This window comes from Labeo rohita, chromosome 1, assembly GCF_022985175.1.
Source record: "Labeo rohita strain BAU-BD-2019 chromosome 1, IGBB_LRoh.1.0, whole genome shotgun sequence".
In the NCBI taxonomy this organism is placed as follows: Eukaryota; Metazoa; Chordata; class Actinopteri; order Cypriniformes; family Cyprinidae; genus Labeo; species Labeo rohita.
In genome coordinates, this window is record NC_066869.1 from 17,228,034 (window position 1) to 17,248,860 (window position 20,827).

General features: G+C 35.4%; 1 protein-coding gene across 2 annotated transcripts; it reads left to right on the forward strand.

Annotated features, from left to right (window-relative positions):
• The first annotated feature begins 2,567 nt into the window (after window positions 1-2,567).
• On the forward strand, window positions 2,568-20,807 carry col17a1a (collagen, type XVII, alpha 1a). Of its 2 annotated transcripts, none has more exons than XM_051108995.1 (54): window positions 2,568-2,714; window positions 3,316-3,474; window positions 3,730-3,786; window positions 4,504-4,662; window positions 4,815-5,294; window positions 5,432-5,479; window positions 6,470-6,511; window positions 6,657-6,704; window positions 7,471-7,605; window positions 7,687-7,785; window positions 7,887-7,937; window positions 8,454-8,525; window positions 8,632-8,685; window positions 8,770-8,934; window positions 9,227-9,292; window positions 9,391-9,429; window positions 9,574-9,705; window positions 9,790-10,056; window positions 10,146-10,196; window positions 10,302-10,328; window positions 11,841-11,867; window positions 12,010-12,072; window positions 12,213-12,317; window positions 12,428-12,490; window positions 12,665-12,754; window positions 12,836-12,871; window positions 12,972-13,007; window positions 13,132-13,194; window positions 13,582-13,617; window positions 13,706-13,777; window positions 13,902-13,928; window positions 14,090-14,125; window positions 14,279-14,314; window positions 14,422-14,505; window positions 14,620-14,655; window positions 14,732-14,797; window positions 14,875-14,949; window positions 15,026-15,088; window positions 15,174-15,233; window positions 15,312-15,338; window positions 15,437-15,469; window positions 15,562-15,678; window positions 15,968-16,015; window positions 16,114-16,239; window positions 17,359-17,472; window positions 17,578-17,697; window positions 18,130-18,270; window positions 18,675-18,743; window positions 18,849-19,022; window positions 19,099-19,176; window positions 20,084-20,155; window positions 20,249-20,311; window positions 20,405-20,485; window positions 20,566-20,807. In XM_051108995.1, exons 2-54 carry the CDS (start codon window positions 3,411-3,413, stop codon window positions 20,613-20,615), a joined length of 4,443 nt encoding a protein of 1,480 aa, XP_050964952.1. In that variant the 5' UTR covers window positions 2,568-2,714; window positions 3,316-3,410; the 3' UTR covers window positions 20,616-20,807. The 2 variants fall into 2 exon arrangements, with proteins under 2 accessions (XP_050964952.1, XP_050964943.1); XM_051108986.1 differs by having other exon boundaries at window positions 3,401-3,474.
• Window positions 20,808-20,827: the final 20 nt, after the last annotated feature.

Sequence of the window (20,827 nt, forward strand, 5' to 3'; positions counted from 1 at the left end):
TCCATGATAAATTTCAATATTTCTGTGCTTTACGTCTAACCAGTTTTCTTTTGGTTCAGACATATAATAATGTTTAAATATAAAAAATAATGAAATAAAATAATTCTAAATGCATGGTCAAAAAAGAAAAAAAAAAAGAAGTGAAAATATATTTCTTACAATGCTTTAATCTGAGATTAACTAATGAAATTCGTAAATCAATAACTATTAGTCACATTAGGACATGTTAACGATGTATCGAGAGAGTAAAATGTTGTACTGACAGATATGATGGATAAAATGACTCCTTGGTGACTCACTGAGGTGTGTTGCTCCGTTCCTTCACACCTGTTCAAAAATACCCAAAAGTTCTGTCACACTGGATGGCAAGTGTGTGTGACTCTTAAAAAATCCCCCTTTAATTAAGATATACCTTTTTTTCTCATCAAGAAGAATACATCTAATGCTCAAATCCTCTCAAACATTAACATCTAAATGACACCTTATAATATCCAGTGAAAATCATATTAGCAACATCACTTTTTTATGCTTTGACATCTTTACTCCATTTTGTGGTGGCCATTTGCATTCCAGCAGTACAAATGGTCATCACGACTGCCAAGCGTTTGGATGCTCAGTGAGGAATTTGAAGGGACTTCATGATTTTCTTATTGCAAGAGATAATTCCCATGAATCCTACCAATATATGCATCTCATATGTACTGCATGGAATGCACTGAAGACTTATTTTCATAACCTATAGAACAGGTTGCGATCTATCCCCAAGCCATCATAATTCCCTTAAAGAACTTTCTCCCAGGCAATTTACCTGGGCCATAATGATTTTTGTTCCTTGTTTTCGCAAATAAAAGTGCCTCAGGGGTCTCATGATGTGACAGCCCCCCTTGTCTTGTCAAAACTCGCCTGTAAGTGGCTGTAGGTCAGAAAACTGGTATATTGCATGTAAAAGGGTAAAAAGCATGCATGCCGGGTCCTGGATTACTCATCACATCTGAACGTGCCTGCTCGTAAATATAATCGCTTTCGGAGCACATCTTTATACAGAAGAACGGGGTACAAGAAGACGATTATACTCGTTTCTCCTAAACAAGAGTCAAGGTGAGTTTTAACATGCTTTTTTAAATAAAAACTTGTAGTTTTGCTATTGAGGGACTATTCTGTTAAAGAATCTGCATTGAACTTGAACTTGAACTGTTTTCAAGTGCAAATTCAAGTTTGTGTGTTCACAGACTGGAAAAGTCTGTTGGGTTGGTGATAAGTCTTCAGCTGTTCTAGGAACAGCCAAACTGCTCACCTGTTAATGACAAACACTGGCAATGAAAGGGTGAAATTTTTTGGCACACTGTCAAAATCTATGATATATAGAATCATTTATTTCTAAGATTTCATATGTTTATTTTGATATGTTTGATGTATAAGAATTACGTATGTATTTCAGCTCGAATTCCAATGATGTGTAGCTTGTACCATTAACATACTGATAGAATCTAATCTGTTAAGGAAAATCTCTTGTAAGTATTCATTTGTGGTCTTGAGCTTTGTGTTTAGATGTATAATTTATGATCAAACCAAGACGGAAAAATGTCAGGTAACCACAAACGCAATACAGAACAAGCACAGACACATACTCGTATATAAACACTAGTTTGTTTATGCAGTGTGGGTTTAGTAGCCGTTCTAATTTAGCTGTAGAATAAATTCTTGACTGTAGCTTAGTGTATCTTTCACTCTGCTGTTCATTCATGACTCATTATCCACAGGGTGTAGAGCTCCTAGTAGTTAGAGAAAGTCTCTTGAAAGTGAACTAACGACAGGTGGACAGATCATTACTTGTATACAGGTGTAATGATGACTATTATGCAGCAATAGTGGTGATAAACATTGCTTTGAAGAGGTGAAAATAACAGGTGCTGAAGGTCTAGATTGGTGATATATGAGTGCATGGATGGATAAACATGTAATGGAATGCAGTATGCTTGCTTCCAGAAAATATTTTATTATAAACCACATAATATTGTTATAAATCTGAATTATATTATACTAATATTTATGTATGTATTGTATGATTGGGCTACAAATCATTCTTATATTGTATTATATTATATTATTCAAATACAAAATATTTATTATGTGTTTCTGTTATGTTGTATCATTATTATTAATTGACTAGCATCAATGTGCATACTATCAATGAGTTTTGTGGCATTTTATTTACTTATTTCTGTTGCATTTAATTTGTTGCTGAATTTATTTCATTTTCATTCTCAAAAAATGAAACATATATAAAAAGTACAAAAATGTACATTTTAAATAATAGAAAGTAATTCAAATGAATTTTTATTAATTAAATGCTGTTGGGATGTCAAAAGCTCCAAGCTAAGAAAACCTTAAGGTACCTTAAGTATCACCAAGATAGATAAATAAATAAATAATTATATAAAATATATATATATTTAACATGAAGGTGACCTTTCACAGTAAACTCAAATCCTACATACACTATTCCATTATGCGTCAGGTGAGGATATTTTAGCTGCTGCCTTGAGGAAAACTTCAGGTTTAAACTTGTTGGCTTCAGATGTGATAAGAAGGCTTGAAATCCCAGCTGAAAAATCTTTTTATGAGGCATGCTGGGATTGAACTTGAATTGAAAAACATCAGTGTGTTAATACAGGACAGACTATTTGACATGAGACGGTAAATTATAACAAGTGGTAAGTGTCAATTTCTTCTGAGCAGAAATTCTTCTGGTTTCATAAATGTGCTTTTGTACAATATGTTAATTTCAATATAAGTTTGTACATTTGTATATTAAACTCAGATGCAGTTTTCTGCATTTTTGTCTATAGTTAACTAAATTAACACTCCTAAAAATTAATTTTAACGTGTTTTTGAGCACCTTCGATTCAGCAAAGAACCCTCTTTTAGCCAGAGAAAAACAAAAAAAACCCATTTTGGCTGTAGAGAATTGAGTTGAGTTGCTGTTTAGATCTTGTCCGGATACTTTATAGGTTGCTTAAGTCAGTGTATTAGTGTCTAAGTTCTTAGATGATAAACAAGTAAACAAATAATAATATATAATAATATTAAAAAATAATCAGGTATAAACTATTTCTGAGTGTATCAGGCATGTTGCTGCATATTGTAAAATGAACAGAAGGCAAGACAAACCATGAAGGTTTAAAGCAAGATAAAGGTCTTTAATAGTAGCTAAAGAATCATTTAATGAGATGTAAATACATTTCTCAACCACTGAGGATATGCTTTAATTGCTTTTGAAATAACAGTCCTGCATTGTTTGTTTTCTATTCGCAGCCATTCTTTAAAAAGCATGTTGTGTTAATGAAGTTGATGATACAGGAAAAATCTTATTTTATTGATAAGAGTCATTTTGGTTTAGTTAACATGGAATGGACAAGCTAGCCACAACCAAGATTGTGAAAGTAGAGGGGGGATCTGGAGGGTCTGGAAAAGGTGAGCATGCAAAAATAGCACCTTTATATATCTAAGAATTAGTAAAACTGTTAATTGCATATAATGTAAATTAATTGCATATACTCATATATGTATATGCATATATTGTACTTATTGCATGCACATCATATTGCATATAAAAATGTATTGCATGTTACTGCATTTTGTATTGCAATTATATTGCATGTAAAACTGTAAATATGCATATAATGTCAATTCATTTTTCCATTGATCTGAATGATATTAAAATGACAGAAATCCAGAAACACACAGAAACTGTAACAACCACAAGACTAACATCTCTACCCCCAAGTAAGTTTAAATGTCTTTTCTGGAATTAGTATGATTTGAAATTACATTAATTTAAAAACGTTTAATCGTGCTGTTTTCTAAATTGAAAAACTGCGTAATCTCCTTCCCTGCTGAGTGTTTTTTGTGTGTGTGTGTACCTGTTTTTGCTACATTGTGGGGACCAAATGTCCCCACAAGGATAGTAAAACCTGAAATTTTTGAGTTAAAAATGATTCAAAATAGTAAATGGTGTTTATCTGAAAGTGTAATGATGCAAACGTTTTCTGTGAGGGCTAGGTTTAGGGTTAGGGTTGGGTTAGGGGATAGACAATATCGTTTGGTCAGTAAAAAGTCTATGGAAGTCTATGGAAAGTCCCCACAATTCACAAAAACAAACGTGTGTGTGTGTGTGTGGACTTGTTTTTATATCCTTGTGGGGACCTAAACCTGAATACACACAGACTCATGGGGACTAGTGTCCCTGTGGGGACCTAAATTGAGGTCCCCATGGGTACAAAAGCTTATAAATCATACAAAATGAGTTTTTTTGAGAAAGTAAAAATACAGAAAGTTTTCTGTAAGGGTTAGGTTTAGGGGTAGGGTTAGGGTAAGGGGATAGAAAATACAGTGTGGAGAGTATAAAAACCATTGCACCTATGGAGAGTCCCCACAAGGATAATAAACCAGACGTGTGTGTGTGTGTGTGTGTGTGTGTGTGTGTGTTTGTCTCCCCACTAGAGGGCAACAGCAGCTCCGTGAGCAGCCAACAGGTACTGACCTCCATAGTGAACAGCTCAGGCTCTGGAGGAGCTTCAGGAGGAGCTGTTCTGGTGGAGAAGAAGATCATCACCCAGAGCAGTGCTGAAGGAGGCACTTCCAGAAGTTATGTCATATCCTGTGAGTCCAGAAATCATCCAGCTTCAACCAGCTCTATATGAGATATATAAGAAATTGCTCAAATTAATTAGCAATATATACTAGAATATCCATACTAGAGAAATGCATTGCCCCACTATTAAAGTTGGTCAATAATTCTCTCTTCTCTCTAGCCTCCTCATCTGGAAGTTCAGCCAGCAGCAGTTCAGGAGCGGGATCTGTGATCAGCGGATTCAACGAAATATCTCGTGAAATCAGTGTAGCCGGACCGATCAGTAGCTCTATGGTTAAAAGTTCTAGCTCTGCAGTTAAAAGCTCTAGCGGCATCTCTACCACCATCACAACAGTTGGCAGTTCCTCTGCAACAGGTGGAGATCTTTCTTCTGGATACGGGTCCATCTCCTCCTCTGAGTTTGTGTCGGGATCTTCAGGTGGTTCTGTTAGTATTTCTGGAGGCAGTATGAACATTTCCAGAGGTGGAGGAGGTGGCGGTGGCTCCTCTGCCTTCATGTCTGCCGGAGGAACATCCAGCTCCATGACTGTGACCAAGTTCAGCTCCTCGTCGCCTAGCGGAACGCGGAAAGGTTTGAGTTACAGCACAGTTCCTACAGAGAGGAAGACTAGTCTGAGCCTTCACGCTGGAGGATATGAGGGTAAATCAGAGATTATGACCATGTTGATTTCAAAGGAGAAGAAATTCACACTTTATGCGTAATTTTTTAGATTAGTTTAAATAAGCATTATTAATCAGACTTAGTAAATGGTATATGTATAATTTATATTTACCCAGGGAGCTCCAGTGGCAATTCTTCCCCTGAATACATAAAGAAAGAATACGGTATGTCCATTCAGTATTTTGTTTTGGGACTGGTCTGAATTTCACCATTTGTAATTTGTAGTAAGTTATTCATAAAAGAAATGTATCGTTAATCAGCATTAACTTACCTTACCAGTGCCATTTTTACCTCTGTAACTGTTTAGGTGTTTAACTGGACGTTTGGGCGGGACATATTGAAGGCTTCCGCCCCTTTCAAAAATGTAAATCTTTATTTAGGTCACACCCGTGAAACATGATTTGCTAGCTGCCAGTATAATATTTTGAGGGGCGGGACATGCTTGTTGTTAGGACCATTTGATTGGCCAGAAAATGTGTGCAGGATGAGTCATCAATATATGCAAACTTATCCACCTTGTTTTTCCACTTTTGAGCAGGCGCGGACATTTGTAAATTTTATGGGTGTGGGTTCTGGTCTCATCCACTTCCTGCTGTTTTTAGCTGTACAATGGCTCGTTTTGCTGCTTGATTTTGTAAATTGGTGTGGTTTTCCCCCGATTATTTTAATGTATTATCTTAATTATTAACATACTTGTTTGCAGTGCAAACAGTTTTACCGTTTACTGCACGTTGTTATTCTTCTCCTTATTTCCTTATAGCGGCTAATGAACCGGAAGTCTCACCCATATGTTTCAATCCGTGTTGAAAAATAAGGTGGATAATAAAATAACACATGATTACAGTATTAATGTTTTGACAATGATCTATCCAAAAAAGAAAAAAGGCTAGCAGCCTTTTGTTAATTTATGTTCGTTAAAGTGTACTTCCATGAGGTAAAAAAGGCACCAACTTTTGTGGTGAGAGAAAGGTTAGAAAAAAAACTAGTAAATATAGGTATACTTTAATATACTTATGTAAAATGTAAGTATACTTTTGTAAAAATGTACTTTTAGGATCGTGCAATTGCAAGCGTATACTGTACTTCTTATTTTTCTTTCATCTGTGATACTTACATTTCTCAAAATTCAGCTTCAGTGTTTTTTTCATTTGCAGTTTCGACAAGTGTTGCCACTAGAGGACGCACACAAACACGAGGTATTTCTGATATAGGCTATAATGCGTAGTTTCACAAACTTCCCAACAATTTCAAATTTGAATTTGAAAAAAAAGAAAAACATAAAAACTGCTCTTTTATGTCTTTCTCAAGTCTCATTTTAAGTCTTAATGTTATCTTTTTCAGAGAGTGAGATCAGAGCCAGACTGCAGAGCGCCTCACCCTCCACTAGATGTCAGTGTTGCTCACGTTCAGTCAAAAGTGTTCTTTCGTAGTCTGCTTCACCGTGCAAATAATTTGAAATTGCAAAAAATATACGTACAGTATTTTTGTTATTTCATATTTTAAATTGTAGATTGTTATAGTACATATGTTGCATATACACTACCAGTCAAATGTTTTTGAACAGTAAGATTTGTAAGGTTAGGAGTCAGTATAATTTTTTTTTTTTTTTGCGAAAGAAATTAAAGGATGCTTTAAATTGATCAAAAGTTTTGATAAAGACATTTATAATGTTACAAAATATTTATGTTTCAGATAATTGCTGTTCTTCTGAACTTTCTATTCATCACAAAAACCTGAAAAAATTCTACACAGCTGTTTTTAACATAATAATAATTAAAAAAAAATGCTTTTTTGAGCAGCAAATCTTAATATTAGAATGGTTTCTGAAGGATCAAGGTGACTGGAGTAATGATGCTAAAAAATCATCTTTTAAATCACAGGAATAAATAGGATTTTAAAATCTATTAAAATAGAACCAGTTATTTTAAATAGTAAAAATATTTCAAAACTGTTTTTGCTGTATTTTCGATCAAATAAACGCAGGCTTGATGAGCAGAAGAGACTTCTTTAAAAAACATGAAAAATCTTACTGTTCAAAAACTTTTGACTGGTAATGTAGGATATATGTTATTTTTGTAAGATATTAAGCATTTTACAATCAGCAGTTAGTGTGCCTTGAGTTTCAGAAAATTATATATAGTTTCATATATTTCAGGGACAGAGCTGGATGATGTGAAGAGATTACTGAAGGGAAGTCGCTCCGGGAGCATCAGTCCACCTCGTTCACCCACGAACACTCTACCTATCCCGAAAAAAGCCAGTGTGGACACGCGTCATGAGAGCCAGTCAGGTAAAACTCACTCACAAGCACAGATATGCCTGCGATACACACAGCAAATCCAGTCTTTCAGCACTAATTTAAGTCTTTTAGGTTGTGACGGCACAGTCCTGGATGCTGGATTCAGCGGATATTACACCAACCCAAACAATCTCAGTTACACCACACTGCAACAACCATCGTCACCCACAGGTTATACAGAGACAATGCACTAAAGATTAAAGGAATTATAAAATAAAAAGATAATTGTGAGAGTAAGAGATTGTAACTGATCATGTGGTGTTTTGTTTTAGGTGGCATGCAGAATAATCTGACCCTCAGCTCCTCTGCCCTCGGTAGTGCAGGTCATTACATTCACACTGTTCTCAAGACGCACCATTATAACAAAACCCTGCAACACACTGCACCGTACTATACCATACTTCAGTAATAAAACTACAGTTTTGAGCTCTAGTTAAATCTTAAATTTCCAAAAGCCTCATGAAACTAATAAAGTACCTCCAAGCTAACAATCATGTTTTATTTTGAACATTTTGCTAATGTACCATGAATAAAATGTTATTTTTGAATGTTCTACAAAAAACGTTCGAGTTTTATTATTTTGCAAAAATTGACAGAATGTTACTTTTGAATGTTCTCTGAACATTCCGAAACAAGTAATAGTAACATATTAGCAGAATGTTCAACTAAAATATTTCAGAGAAAACATTCAATGAAGAATGTATAAGTAACATTTTTGTGCTAATGTTTTGAGTATTATAAAAGACGTTTGTTCATAATGTTGGGAGAATATTAGCAGAACAATCCATGTTAGCTGGACTTATCCTGATGGGTGTCCTCTGTGTTTCTGATTCTCTCAGTATATGGGATGCATAATAACCTGTCGACATCTGGTGGTGCTCTCATGGTTAATGGAATCAGTGCTGGCCAAGGTAAACTCAACGTTGTTTCTACTGTAAATAATAACTGTATTACACTGTTGCAGTACATGCAGATTAACTACAGTAAGAGATTTATTATGGCTGTTTGTACTTCCAGTGTATGGGGCACAGAAGAATGTTGGCAGCGCCGGATTGGCCACCACTATTACTAGTAATAATGGTTTACTTAAAAATGTGTTAAAATAAAAACATTTTAGCAAATGAAAATTCCTTCTTTTTCATGTCACATTCACAGCTGTTCCCAGCAGCCCTATCACCGCTGATGACGTGTTTGTGAAAGATGGCAAGTTTGTTGCGATTGGAAAAGAAAATGTAGCAGCTAAGAAAGAGACTGAGAGACTGATCATGTCCAAAAACACTGGCAAACAGTTCGTCACTTCCACCACCAGTGCTGGAGCAGGTAGACAGCAGAGACTAGATATTTTACATCTGATTTTTTATTTCATTTTTATTTTTGTAGCTTAATATACAGATGAAATTGTAATTTAATTAAGAAAAACATCTAGTTTTTTAGCATTCATTTTTTAACACATAAAAAACCTTACCCACCCCAAACTTTTGAACAATAAATATTAAAATAATTAAAAAATAAGTACATTATGATTAGTGTATGCCATGATTATTTTACATATATTTTTTGTAATTGTTTTTTGTAGAAATGTATTTGTGACAGAAAGTTTTTCATATAACAGATTCTGAAGATTCACTCAAAAGGGAGAAAAAGATGATCTCCAGCACCACTGAATCCACAATAACTGGTACATTCAGATAAAGTCACTTATTGTATATTATTAAATTAATAATAAGATCCTCCCTTAAGTTTCATTCACTAAAAGCATCATCTATGTGCTTTCAGCTTCCAGAGCTTCAACAAAAGACAAGGCAACCTATGCAGGTAAACGCCGTCTAGAAATGCAAAATATTGTCTTTAAAACAATCTTCAAGTTGGCTAAAACTGTCATAAGCATCAGCTTATTTAGAAATGCTGGCCTGTTGGATCTGGTTTTGATCATAGTCTCATATTCTGATGTCACAACAGAGATCCGTAAAGACGATTCAGATGGTGCAGGACTTGGATTTTGTTCCTGCTGCTCATGGTGGAAGTGGCTTCTGGCATTGATTTTAGGTCTTCTTCTTCTGCTGGGACTTCTCTGTGGTCTCATCGCACTGGGTATGTTATGTCTCAAGATGTTGTTCTAGACCTGATTGCTTGTACTTTGACAGTTTCCTTCATAATGAACATTGCTCTGTCTAGGCGAGGAGGTTCGGAAGCTGAAGGCTCGTGTGGATGCTATTGATGGTGGAGAAAACGCAGTCTCTGCTCGAACCAGTCGTTTTTCCGCCTCCTCGGCTGTCAACATCATTGATCCACTTGAGTCTTCATACGCTGAGCGCATCCCTGGTGTCCGTGCCGATAACACTATAAACCTGGGTTCAGCATCTGCTCCACAGGACCCTGTTATTCTGCAGAGGACCATCCAACAGATCCTCAGATCTGAGCTTCAGTCGGACACCATTAGAGGTGTTTACCGTATATTCATGATAAACATAAGATAGTGTTACCCAGTCAGTTATCTGAACATTTATACATTTATTATGATTTTATTATAGCTTCACTGGCAACTTCACTTAAGGGTGAGAGAGGAGAACCTGGGCCTAAAGGTAACACTAACGGATAAATAAATTTAATAGATAAGTCTGGAAAAATACAGAGTGAAAAGGAGTGAATTCAGGTTTACTAATTTATATCTTTGCAATTCATTCTAGGAGACCAAGGACCTCCTGGAGTTAAAGGTATTCATAAAAATATCACACCGAACTACCAGACTCACAAAAATGTGAGATTCACAAATAAACATTCATTGCACCAGTATCACATAATATCACAAATTTATCACGATTATATCACAAATAAATCATCTCATAAATGTATTAGAATTATATCACAAATATCACAATGTCACACATTATCACAAGTGTCACAAAATATCACAAATATATCACAGATGTATCACAATTATGCAACACAACAGTATCATATAACATCACCAATATATCACAATATCACAAATGTGTCATAAATACATCACAAATGTTACAAATGTTTTACAATTGTATCACATATATCAGTGTCACACATCATATCACAGTTGTATCAAATCTTTTACAACAATGTAACATTATCACAGCAGTATCATAATATCACAAAAGTATCACAAATAAATCACAATAATGTTGCATCATACAATTGTATCAATAATCACAATGTCATACATCACAACAGTATCACATATCACAAATATATTACAAAATCACAAATGGATCACAATTATATTACAAATATATCATAATTTTATAAATGTATTAGAATTATATTACAAATATCATAGTCATTAATTGTATCAGTTATATCACAAATTAATTACAATATTACAAATGTATCACAATTAAATCACAATATCACACGTTTTACAGTTATATCACAAACATCACAATGTCACACATTATCACAAAAGTATCACATAGTATCACAAATATATTATAATATCACAAATGGATCACAATAAACCATAAATGTATTAGAAGTATATCACAATGCCACACATTATCACAACAGTGTCACATAATGTCACAAATTTATCACATTTATATCAGAAATCTTTCACAATGCTATACATTATCACAACTGTATCATATCACAGAAGTATCACAATTATATCACAAATGTATCACAATAATGTCACACATTACCACAACAGATCATATCACAAATATATCACAATAATGTCACACATTACCACAACAGATCATATCACAAATATATCACAATAATGTCACACATTACCACAACAGTATCATATCACAAATATATCACAATAATGTCACACATTACCACAACAGATCATATCACAAATATATCACAATAATGTCACACATTACCACAGCAGATCATATCACAAATATATCACAATAATGTCACACATTACCACAACAGTATCATATCACAAATATATCACAATAATGTCACATCACAACAGCATCACATATTATCACAAATATATCACAATATCACAGCAATATCACAAATGTATTAGTTATAACACAAATATATCAAAGTATTACAAATGCATCACAATTATATCACACATACCACAATATCACAACTTTCATATAATATCACAAATACATCACAATAATGTCGCATAATATCACAACTGCATAACAATAATATCACAAATATATCAGATATATTATGAAATATAATGAAAATGATTATGAAAAATGATGTTACAAATAATTTTACAGGTGATACAGGGTTTCCTGGAATTCCAGGTAATTTTTTTTTAATTTCACAAAACATAATCTTTTGCACAGACTGTATAATGTACTGACACATACTGTACCTAAATATATGAATAAAGAAATATAGATGTGATAAATCAATGAGCTGAAGTAATCAATGGCATCTTTTCAGGTCCTCCTGGCCTCATTGGTCACCCTGGGCAGGAAGGTCCTCGAGGACCCAAGGGAAGTGCAGGTATGATGCAGAGACACTGAACCAGTAATAACATCCACTAGTTGATTGTTTTCATTACAGTTGAAGGCTGATTTTGTGATGTTGACATGTGACAAAGACGATTCAGGCCTAAAACATCTGCGTGTGTGTATTATTCACAGGTGAATCAGGAAATGATGGTTTACCTGGGCCGAGGGGTCGAGAGGGGCCAGCGGGTCCCAGAGGAGAACCGGGACCCTCAGGAATTGGAGAGAAAGGAGAGAAAGGTGATACCATTGTCATAATTATTGCTACTGTTATATTATAAGCTTTTATATACAAGCCCTTCAACAAGATAAAAATTAGACGTGCTAATTTCTCTGCATTCGTTTCTTAGGCTCATCTGGCGATGTTGGTGCACCTGGGCTAGCAGGACCACAAGGCCCTGTGGGACCAAAAGGTATGATCATTTGCTTCCAGACAAAGAGAGAAACAAGCAGAGAAATAAAAGTACTTGATACAGAAATTATTCTAGTAGCAAACAAATAAACACATACAGGTATATTTATGTTGAAGCTGCTAGTAAAGATGGACCTAAAGTTTTTGGGGAAAAACATCAACATTGTCATTGCAGGTGACGCAGGTGCACAAGGCATACCAGGTCTTCAAGGAGCTCCTGGACCCCAAGGCTTCCGTGGAGATTCTGGTGATCCTGGACCCAAGGGTAAATATACCTTTTCTTAACATTCTCTCATTCAAGAATTTCATGTGAACAATTTATTTTCATCACTTTTAATATTTTTAGGTGATAAAGGACCTGCTGGGCCACCTGGGGTTAAAGGTCAGTCAAAGCTAGATATACATTGCAGGAATGGCCTTTTTCATGTACGTCTAAAGTGAATAGGCTGATGATTATGATTGCATTTTTTTTGCTAATTTAGGTGATCACGGAGAGAGAGGGCCACGTGGTGCCACTGGTGAGTTATTTTACTTCCAACTATACTGTATATATATACATTAATCGGCACTCATTAATCATCACTGTATGATGTTACTGTGACTTTTATTTTCAACATCGCAAAATAAAATATTTTTTGACAGGCGAGCCAGGTCAGGCCGGACCAGCAGGGCCTCCTGGTGAGAAAGGCCCTAAAGGATCAGCAGGTAAGTTTCATCACAGAAAAAAAAAGTGTATATTACCTTTATACAGTATTTAAAATAAGCAGCAAATCCGCATATTAGAGTGATTTCTGAAGGATCAAGTGACACTGAAGACGTAATAATGATGAAAAATGAGCTATGCATAACAGAAATAAATTACATTTTATAATATATTAAGATAGAAAACAGTTATTTTAAATTGTAATAATATTTCACAATATTACTGTTTTTGTGAACATAAGAGAACTTTTATAAACATTTAAAAATCTTCTCGACCCCAGATTTTTGGATGATAGTGTATAAGAAATTTAAACAAATGTGAATTTAAAAAGGACTGTATGTGCTGTATCATATGTATCGTATATCATATCATACTTCATTTTTCCAAAGGTGCTCCTGGGCCAGATGGTGTTAAAGGAATTCGAGGTAATTTTAATACTATGCCTTAGGAAAATATTACTCTGTGTCTTTATTTTCAAGCATGCATTCTCTAAGTTTCTCCTTTAAATTTAAGGTGATCAAGGTCCGATTGGGTTGCCTGGAGCTCGTGGACCCTCGGGGCCTCCTGGAGATGCAGGAATACCAGGTATAAATGAAAAGAAAAGAATGAAAATTCACACCATGAATAAAAAGATCATGTGCTTTTATGCTTTTTATACATAATTGTTAATAATGCACACCATGTAAAGAAAGTGTTTTTTTCTACACAGGTGCACCAGGACTCCAAGGACCACCAGGTTTGATTTCACTTGTTCTCAGCCACATATATTAAACAAAACATATGTTTTTGTTGTTGTTGTTGTTTTTTTTTTTTTTTTTTTTGGGGGGATATTAACCTTCACCAGACAAATTTTTATTTTATTTTATTTTATTTTAACCACTTATATCCCAACTATAGGATTGCCAGGTACTCCAGGCCAGCCAGGATCTAAAGGTATTATTTACGTTTTTAAATTCTATTTTTAATTCTATTTAATTCTAAATTCTACCTAACGCCATAGCATTATGACTGAAGATTGTATTAGGTAAAAGTGGTGTGATGTATATACAGAAATACACTTTGTCTTACCACATACGTCATCTTTAGGTGAGCCCGGTGAGCCCGGAAGAGTCATTTCTGCAGGTGAGGGAACACAAATGAGAATTATTTATTATTAATAATAATAAAAATCTAGCTTATTTGATGGTGACCTCATTCATCATAATGTTATTGTTGGTGACTCCTCATAGGCGCTAATACTAACACTGTGGGTGTACCTGGACCACCTGGACCTCCTGGAGCTCCAGGTCCTGCCGGAGCACCTGGACTATCAGGTATCATGAAGTTCATCATAGATTATCTTCAAATGCATTTAATATGAAATGAAAAGAATCAGTTAAACAGCAGTATGCCTGTGATAAAACTGCTAAAAAAAAATTTAACCTTAGGTCCTATTGGTCCTGCTGGTCTTCCTGGTCCACCTGGTGAGATTTTTTTTTTCTATAAAGAGAAAGACTGAAATCAGAACATTTTAGTTTCCTGACATTTGAATCTTTACAGGTGCAAAGGGAGATAGAGGAGACAAAGGAGAAGATGGGAAGCCTGGAGTCTCTGAGAGTGCAGGAAGTAAGTGTGCTCACTTTAAAAATGTATATTATAAATGCTTTTACATCATTAATTCACTTCTAATCTAAATTGAACAGAGAAAGCTGCTTCTGAACCTGGTCCTCCTGGCCCACCTGGTCCACCAGGACCGCCTGGGAATGATGGAAAACCAGGTACATAGATTTCATTATCTCCAGATGGGATTTCTGTATTGTTATAGAGCTATTTTTTAATTCCATTTCTCCACAGGTGTTGGTCAACCTGGTCCTCCTGGTGAAAAAGGTGAACCTGGAAGCTTTGTACCCACTTCAGGTATGCTTTCATTTACGGTATGTATTAGCGTTTGGGATCTTAAATGATGGTTTAAAAGTAATCTGTGGTTTTTGTAATCAATCAGAAACCTTCTTTGCTGGACCACCTGGGCCTCCTGGACCTGTTGGACCAAAGGGATCACAAGGTAGATCCAATACACATTATATAATTTTTTCCCTCCTGTAAGTCCCTTGAATTGTAATGTTTAATGTCTTCCGTTCAGGTGATATTGGTCCTCAAGGTTTCCCTGGTAAGGCTGTCACATTTAATCACACATACTGTATATAATAATCATTCTGACATTTTTGGATTACATGCAAACTTCTCTTTGATCTTTCTCTGCTCTAGGCCAGCCTGGATTACCTGGAGAACCTGGAATTGGTTAGAGATTCAGATTCGTATAATAATAATAAAAAACTTTCTGTATTCTATAATAGCTGGCTGGAAAGTTTACATTATTTTCCTGAATCTAGGTATTCCAGGACAACCAGGGACACCAGGACCACGTGGAGAACAAGGTCCTGAGGGTCCACCAGGACCACAGGGACCTCAAGGACCACTGGGTCCCATGGGACCAGAAGGTCCAAAAGGTACAATGGAACAAATCTGTTATTGCATAGCTCTCACATATGCGACCCTGGACCACAACCAGTCATAAGTGTCAATTTTTCGAAATTGAGATTCATCTGAAAACTGAATAAATACGTTTTCCATTGATGTATGGTTAGTTAGGATAGGACAGTATTTGGGTGAGACACAGCTATTTGAATATGTGGAATCTGAGGGTGCAAAAAAATCTAAATATTGAGAAAATCATCTTTAAAGTTGTCCAAATTAAGTTCTTAGCAATGCATATTTATTTTTATTATTTAAACAAAGGTGATGCTGGAGTCCCAGGGGCCCCTGGCATTCCAGGATATTCCTACGGTAGGCAAACAGGTCTATTTATCCAATATCTGCAGTGACATGAATCAATAATAATTTCTTCGGTGAAAGAGAGAGTTTCATGTGATTGTTTTTACCAGGTGGAGGATCCAGAAGCGCTCCAGGACCACCAGGTCCACCTGGACCCCCAGGGCCTCCTGGAGCACCTGGTTCAGGGGGTGGCGGCTCACCAGATGTTGTTCAACAGATTTCAGACTACCTCAGAAGTGCGTTTAAAAGAAAATTAAGCACTTTTATGCACACAAGCAACTTCCAATACTTACGTATTTACAGTTTTTCTCAGTCGCTTTGGTGCATTTCTCACAACACTATTTACATTTGCACAACAGTTAATGCATTTCTCAAAACAATTAGTACAAACTGCAAAACCTAGTTGATAACCTGCAAAAGCGTGTCACTTGCTCAAAATGGATAGCTCATTCCTCAAAAGCAAGTATTCATGTCAATGAAAGTGTCAGTGTCATCAAGATGAAAAGTCCTGACACCATTGTTTATGAACAAAATAGTCAAATGGCTTTGTCATGTTTTCATTATGACAGTTTACTCTGTAAATTTTTTCCTATGCAAAAAAGTCAGATTTTGGTGACACTTCCTGAAAATGCTCAAGACAGCACTATATACTATTTGCACAGCCATTTGAAAACTACAGTAAAGCTAGACATTACTGTATTTAGTGAGGTATCTGAGTACAAGACACTGAATATGTATGTTTCACATTTTTACTTCATATGCTCTTTGCAATTCTAATTTATTCAAAGCATTGTGCAAACGAATAAATACACCCTTATTTACAACAAACATAAACTCCCTTTGGGTAGAGCTGTGCACAACTGTAAACAATATTGCAGTACATATTGGAACTGAACCTACAACATACATAGGTCTGTAAATCATTCATGCACATTTGCTGAAATTGTTCAATTTAGAAGATTTTCAGGAAAAAAAAAAAGATTTAAATTTTTTTATAAAATTTGCTTGACAGATTTTGACAACTAGTTCAACATTTTTGTATGTAATGACTCAAGCAATGAAATGAGGACTATTAGTTTTATATGGAATGACTATTCAGCATTCACAAGTTTAGTTAATTTTGACTGACATGACATAAGCAAATGATAATGTTATAAAACAGCAGAGAGTTGTATGAAAGCAATTGATGCATGTCCAAAAGCATTTGCAATTTGTTGGAAGGAATGAGAAACTGCTACTATGATGTGCACAAATGACTAAATGTTGTGGAGGTTGAAGTAAATGTTGTGCAAATGTAAATAGTGTTGTGAGAAATGCACCAAAGCGACTGAGAAAAACTGTAATGTATTCTGTAGGTGAACCCATTAGAGAATACCTGGCTGGACCTCCAGGCCCACCTGGACCACCAGGACCTCCCGGATCAGGCTCTGAAGATTCGCTGGCTAACCGTGTCATTGAATACCTTCAAAGTGAGTGTGAAATATGTTTTTTGGCATTTGATATTTAAAGTAACTTTCAACTAATATGCCTAATGAAACATTTTGGTGGATCCACCATTCTTTGGTTATATTTAGGAGATGAGGTGAGGCAGTACCTCATTGGTCCTCCAGGGCCCCCAGGACCCCCAGGTGTGCCAGGTGGATATGGCTTTAACACTCAGGAAGTTGCTGGACGTGTGTTGAGACTGATGAACGGTAGGACCCGGGTCATATGGCCTAGATAAAATTCCTGTACATTTTTTAATGTTTTTGAAATAAGTCTTTATGCTCACAAAGGCTGCATTTAATTGATCAAAAAATAGAGTAAAAACAGTAATATTATGAAATATTATTACAATTTAAAATAAGTGTTTCCTATTTGAAAATACTTTAACATGTAATTTATTTCTGTGATGCAAAGCTGAATTTTCAGCATCCTTTCTCCAGTCTTCAGTGTCACATGATCTTTCAGAAATCAGTCTAATATGATGAAAAGTTTCTAGAATGTTTGAGACCAAATGTTACTAAGAATTGGCCATTGAACAAACCTTATCTGTTAACTACTGATGTTAAAAGGTTAATTTTATATAGGAACAGTTTGTGTTAAAATGATTTGATATCTTATTTGTGCAAACTGTGTTGTTTTAGATGGTGGTTTAAGAGGCCTGCCGGGACCTCCCGGTCCCCCAGGACCTCAAGGACCACCAGGAAGCTCCGGAGGACTAGTGTCTTACGCCGTTAACGAAAACCAACAGCAAATCCGCGCAGAACCTCAGGAATTTATCAAAAGTAAGAGGAGTGTTTTGTTAACTGTATTTCATCTTAAGTCTGTCTTCAACAGCTCACTGGTGGCTTGTTCATCGGATGAGAACTAAACTTGAACTGAATTAAGATGAATGACACTAGCTGCTTTACAACTAAATTATTAAACTAATCTGAATCAACATTGAATTTAACTTTTGTAATTGATGAACTGTACATAGTTATTAAATTGAACTGAATCAACAGTGACTTGAGATGAATAATGACACTAGTGTTGCCTTTTTAGAGCTGCCTTAAAAGGATTATTTGAAGATGTCTCATATTTGATGACGTTTGCATGATTGATTCTGTTGTTTTCCTGTTTAAGATGCTTTGAAACCATTTGTATTGCATAAAGCACTGTATAAAAAAATGTGACTTGACTTTTGCAGGGCACCCAAGCTCTAATGAGAATTTGGATTACGCAGCAATCGCTAAACAGGTTTCTGATTATATTAAGTGTAAGTTAAATGTCTTATAATCTTATAAACAGCCCTAAAAAGAACAAGATATGGGCAAACAGATGTAGGAATTCTTTGTTGAGTCTTACATGTATTTTTCCACAGCTAATGGCCTGTTACAAGGCCTAGATGGTTTGACAGGGAATCCAGGTCCACGAGGTCCACCTGGTCCACCAGGTTTTCCAGGACTCAATGGAGTCCCTGGACCCCCCGGGCCTCCAGGAACCAGCATTGATTTTTCTTCCACCAACATGACTCCGATCATAGACTATATCAGAGGCAAGATGGAACTTGAAAAAAAAAAAATCTGATATATTTACCATGCATGATTTTAATTACAATTGACTTTCTACAGAACACCGCATGAATGGACCACCAGGTGTACCGGGGCAGAAAGGAGAGCCGGGAAATCCTGGATCAGCAGGACAAACAGGTACATGTTCTACTTACCACTTACCCATATGATGTAAAGATAATAGGAAGTTTTATTAACCTAAAAGAATTTGCTCAAAACGATAATTTAGACCTATAGCTCTGATAACAAACATATTATATTTTTAACAAAAAACTTGAGCTTTACATTTCTGCTTTTAGACCTTTCAGCCCCTTTGCTGAGTTTCAAATATAGAAAATGATTTTCTGTGCTAACTGAAAGCACTACAGCTGTCATCAATAAACCATAAATTGTATTAACCCTGTAAAGCCAACTGTATTTTATGGCAAACCATTTCCGCCACTGAATAAAACATTAAAAAATGTTATGGCGAGTTTTTATCTCACAATTTTGACTCTCACTTCTGTTGTCTGATTGATCGTTTATACTTTTTTTTTTTTTAGCAAGTAAAAGGTCTTTTACTATAATTGTAAATGACATCCTTCAGATTGTGGTTCACGTATATTTTTGTCTGATTTTTATTAAGTACACACAAAAGTAACTTTTATATTGTTAGTAATATTTCACAATGAGCACTTGCTGAACTGGAGCGTCTTACAGTACGTTTAATTGATCATTTATACATAAATTTTTTAGGAAGATCATGTTAAAATGTTTTAAATATTATACATTAGTCTTTAGAGGAAAGTTTATTGTTAATCTATCGTTCATCATTGTATTACGTTTTAACCCCCACGATAAAAAAAACAGTGGTTTGAACATAAAAATAAGCATTTAAATAGATAATATATGGTGAGAAAAAGAGTGACGACTGATATTTATGAAAATGTAAGTAGTCTGAACTATCTGAATTTCAACTTACTGTTTTGTCCATCAGCAACTTCACAAATTTCATCTAACTTGTTTTTCATGCTTCCACTTGTTATTTCACTTTATTATAATCCAGGTGACAGAGGATTCCCTGGTCCACCTGGCTTCACAGGCGTCCCAGGAATGAAAGGAGAAAAGGGACTGAACGGTATTTATCAGTTTACAAAATAGATGAATGATCATAGCATGTTTGTTCATGATAATGTCCTAAAACTTTTTTCATGTTTTACTGCTGCCACAGGCTTTCCAGGCTCTCCAGGCTTACAAGGCTCTCCAGGAATGAAAGGAGAAAAGGGAGACAGGGGTATTTATCAATTTAGAAAATACATGAATGATCATAACATGTTTTTTCATGATAATGTCCTAAAACTTTTTTCATGTTTTACTGCTGCCACAGGCTTTTCAGGCTCTCCAGGCTATCCAGGCTTACAAGGCCCTACAGGCTCTCCAGGAATGAAAGGAGAAAAGGGAGAGAGGGGTATTTATCAATTTACAAAATACATGAATGATCATAACATGTTTTTTCAGGATAATGTCATAAACCTTTTTCCCCCACAGGTGAGCCTTCATATGTCACTCGTCGGAAGAGGAGGAGCACAGTCATTTAGAGCAGTGCATTTAGCTTTAAAAATGACATGTACATATTTATTCTTTTCTTTTCGCATAAAGTTAGATCAATTTATTACCAAAAGCTAAATATATTCACATTGAATTAACAAGCATCAAATTCACCTTTATAATGCCAGTTTTTAAAGGGAGGGGAAAAAAAAAAAAAAAAAACTTTTTGCATACGTTTTTTTCCTCATCATGAAATTCTGAC

Excerpts from the sequence above, each read along its gene's own strand:
- col17a1a (XM_051108995.1), top strand. The coding sequence starts at position 3,411 with ATGGACAAGCTAGCCACAACCAAGATTGTGAAAGTAGAGGGGGGATCT. Across the intron at positions 3,787-4,503 it reads ACTAACATCTCTACCCCCAA|AGGGCAACAGCAGCTCCGTG; the intron begins GTAAGTTTAAAT and ends TCTCCCCACTAG. Across the intron at positions 12,073-12,212 it reads AGGACCCAAGGGAAGTGCAG|GTGAATCAGGAAATGATGGT; the intron begins GTATGATGCAGA and ends TATTATTCACAG.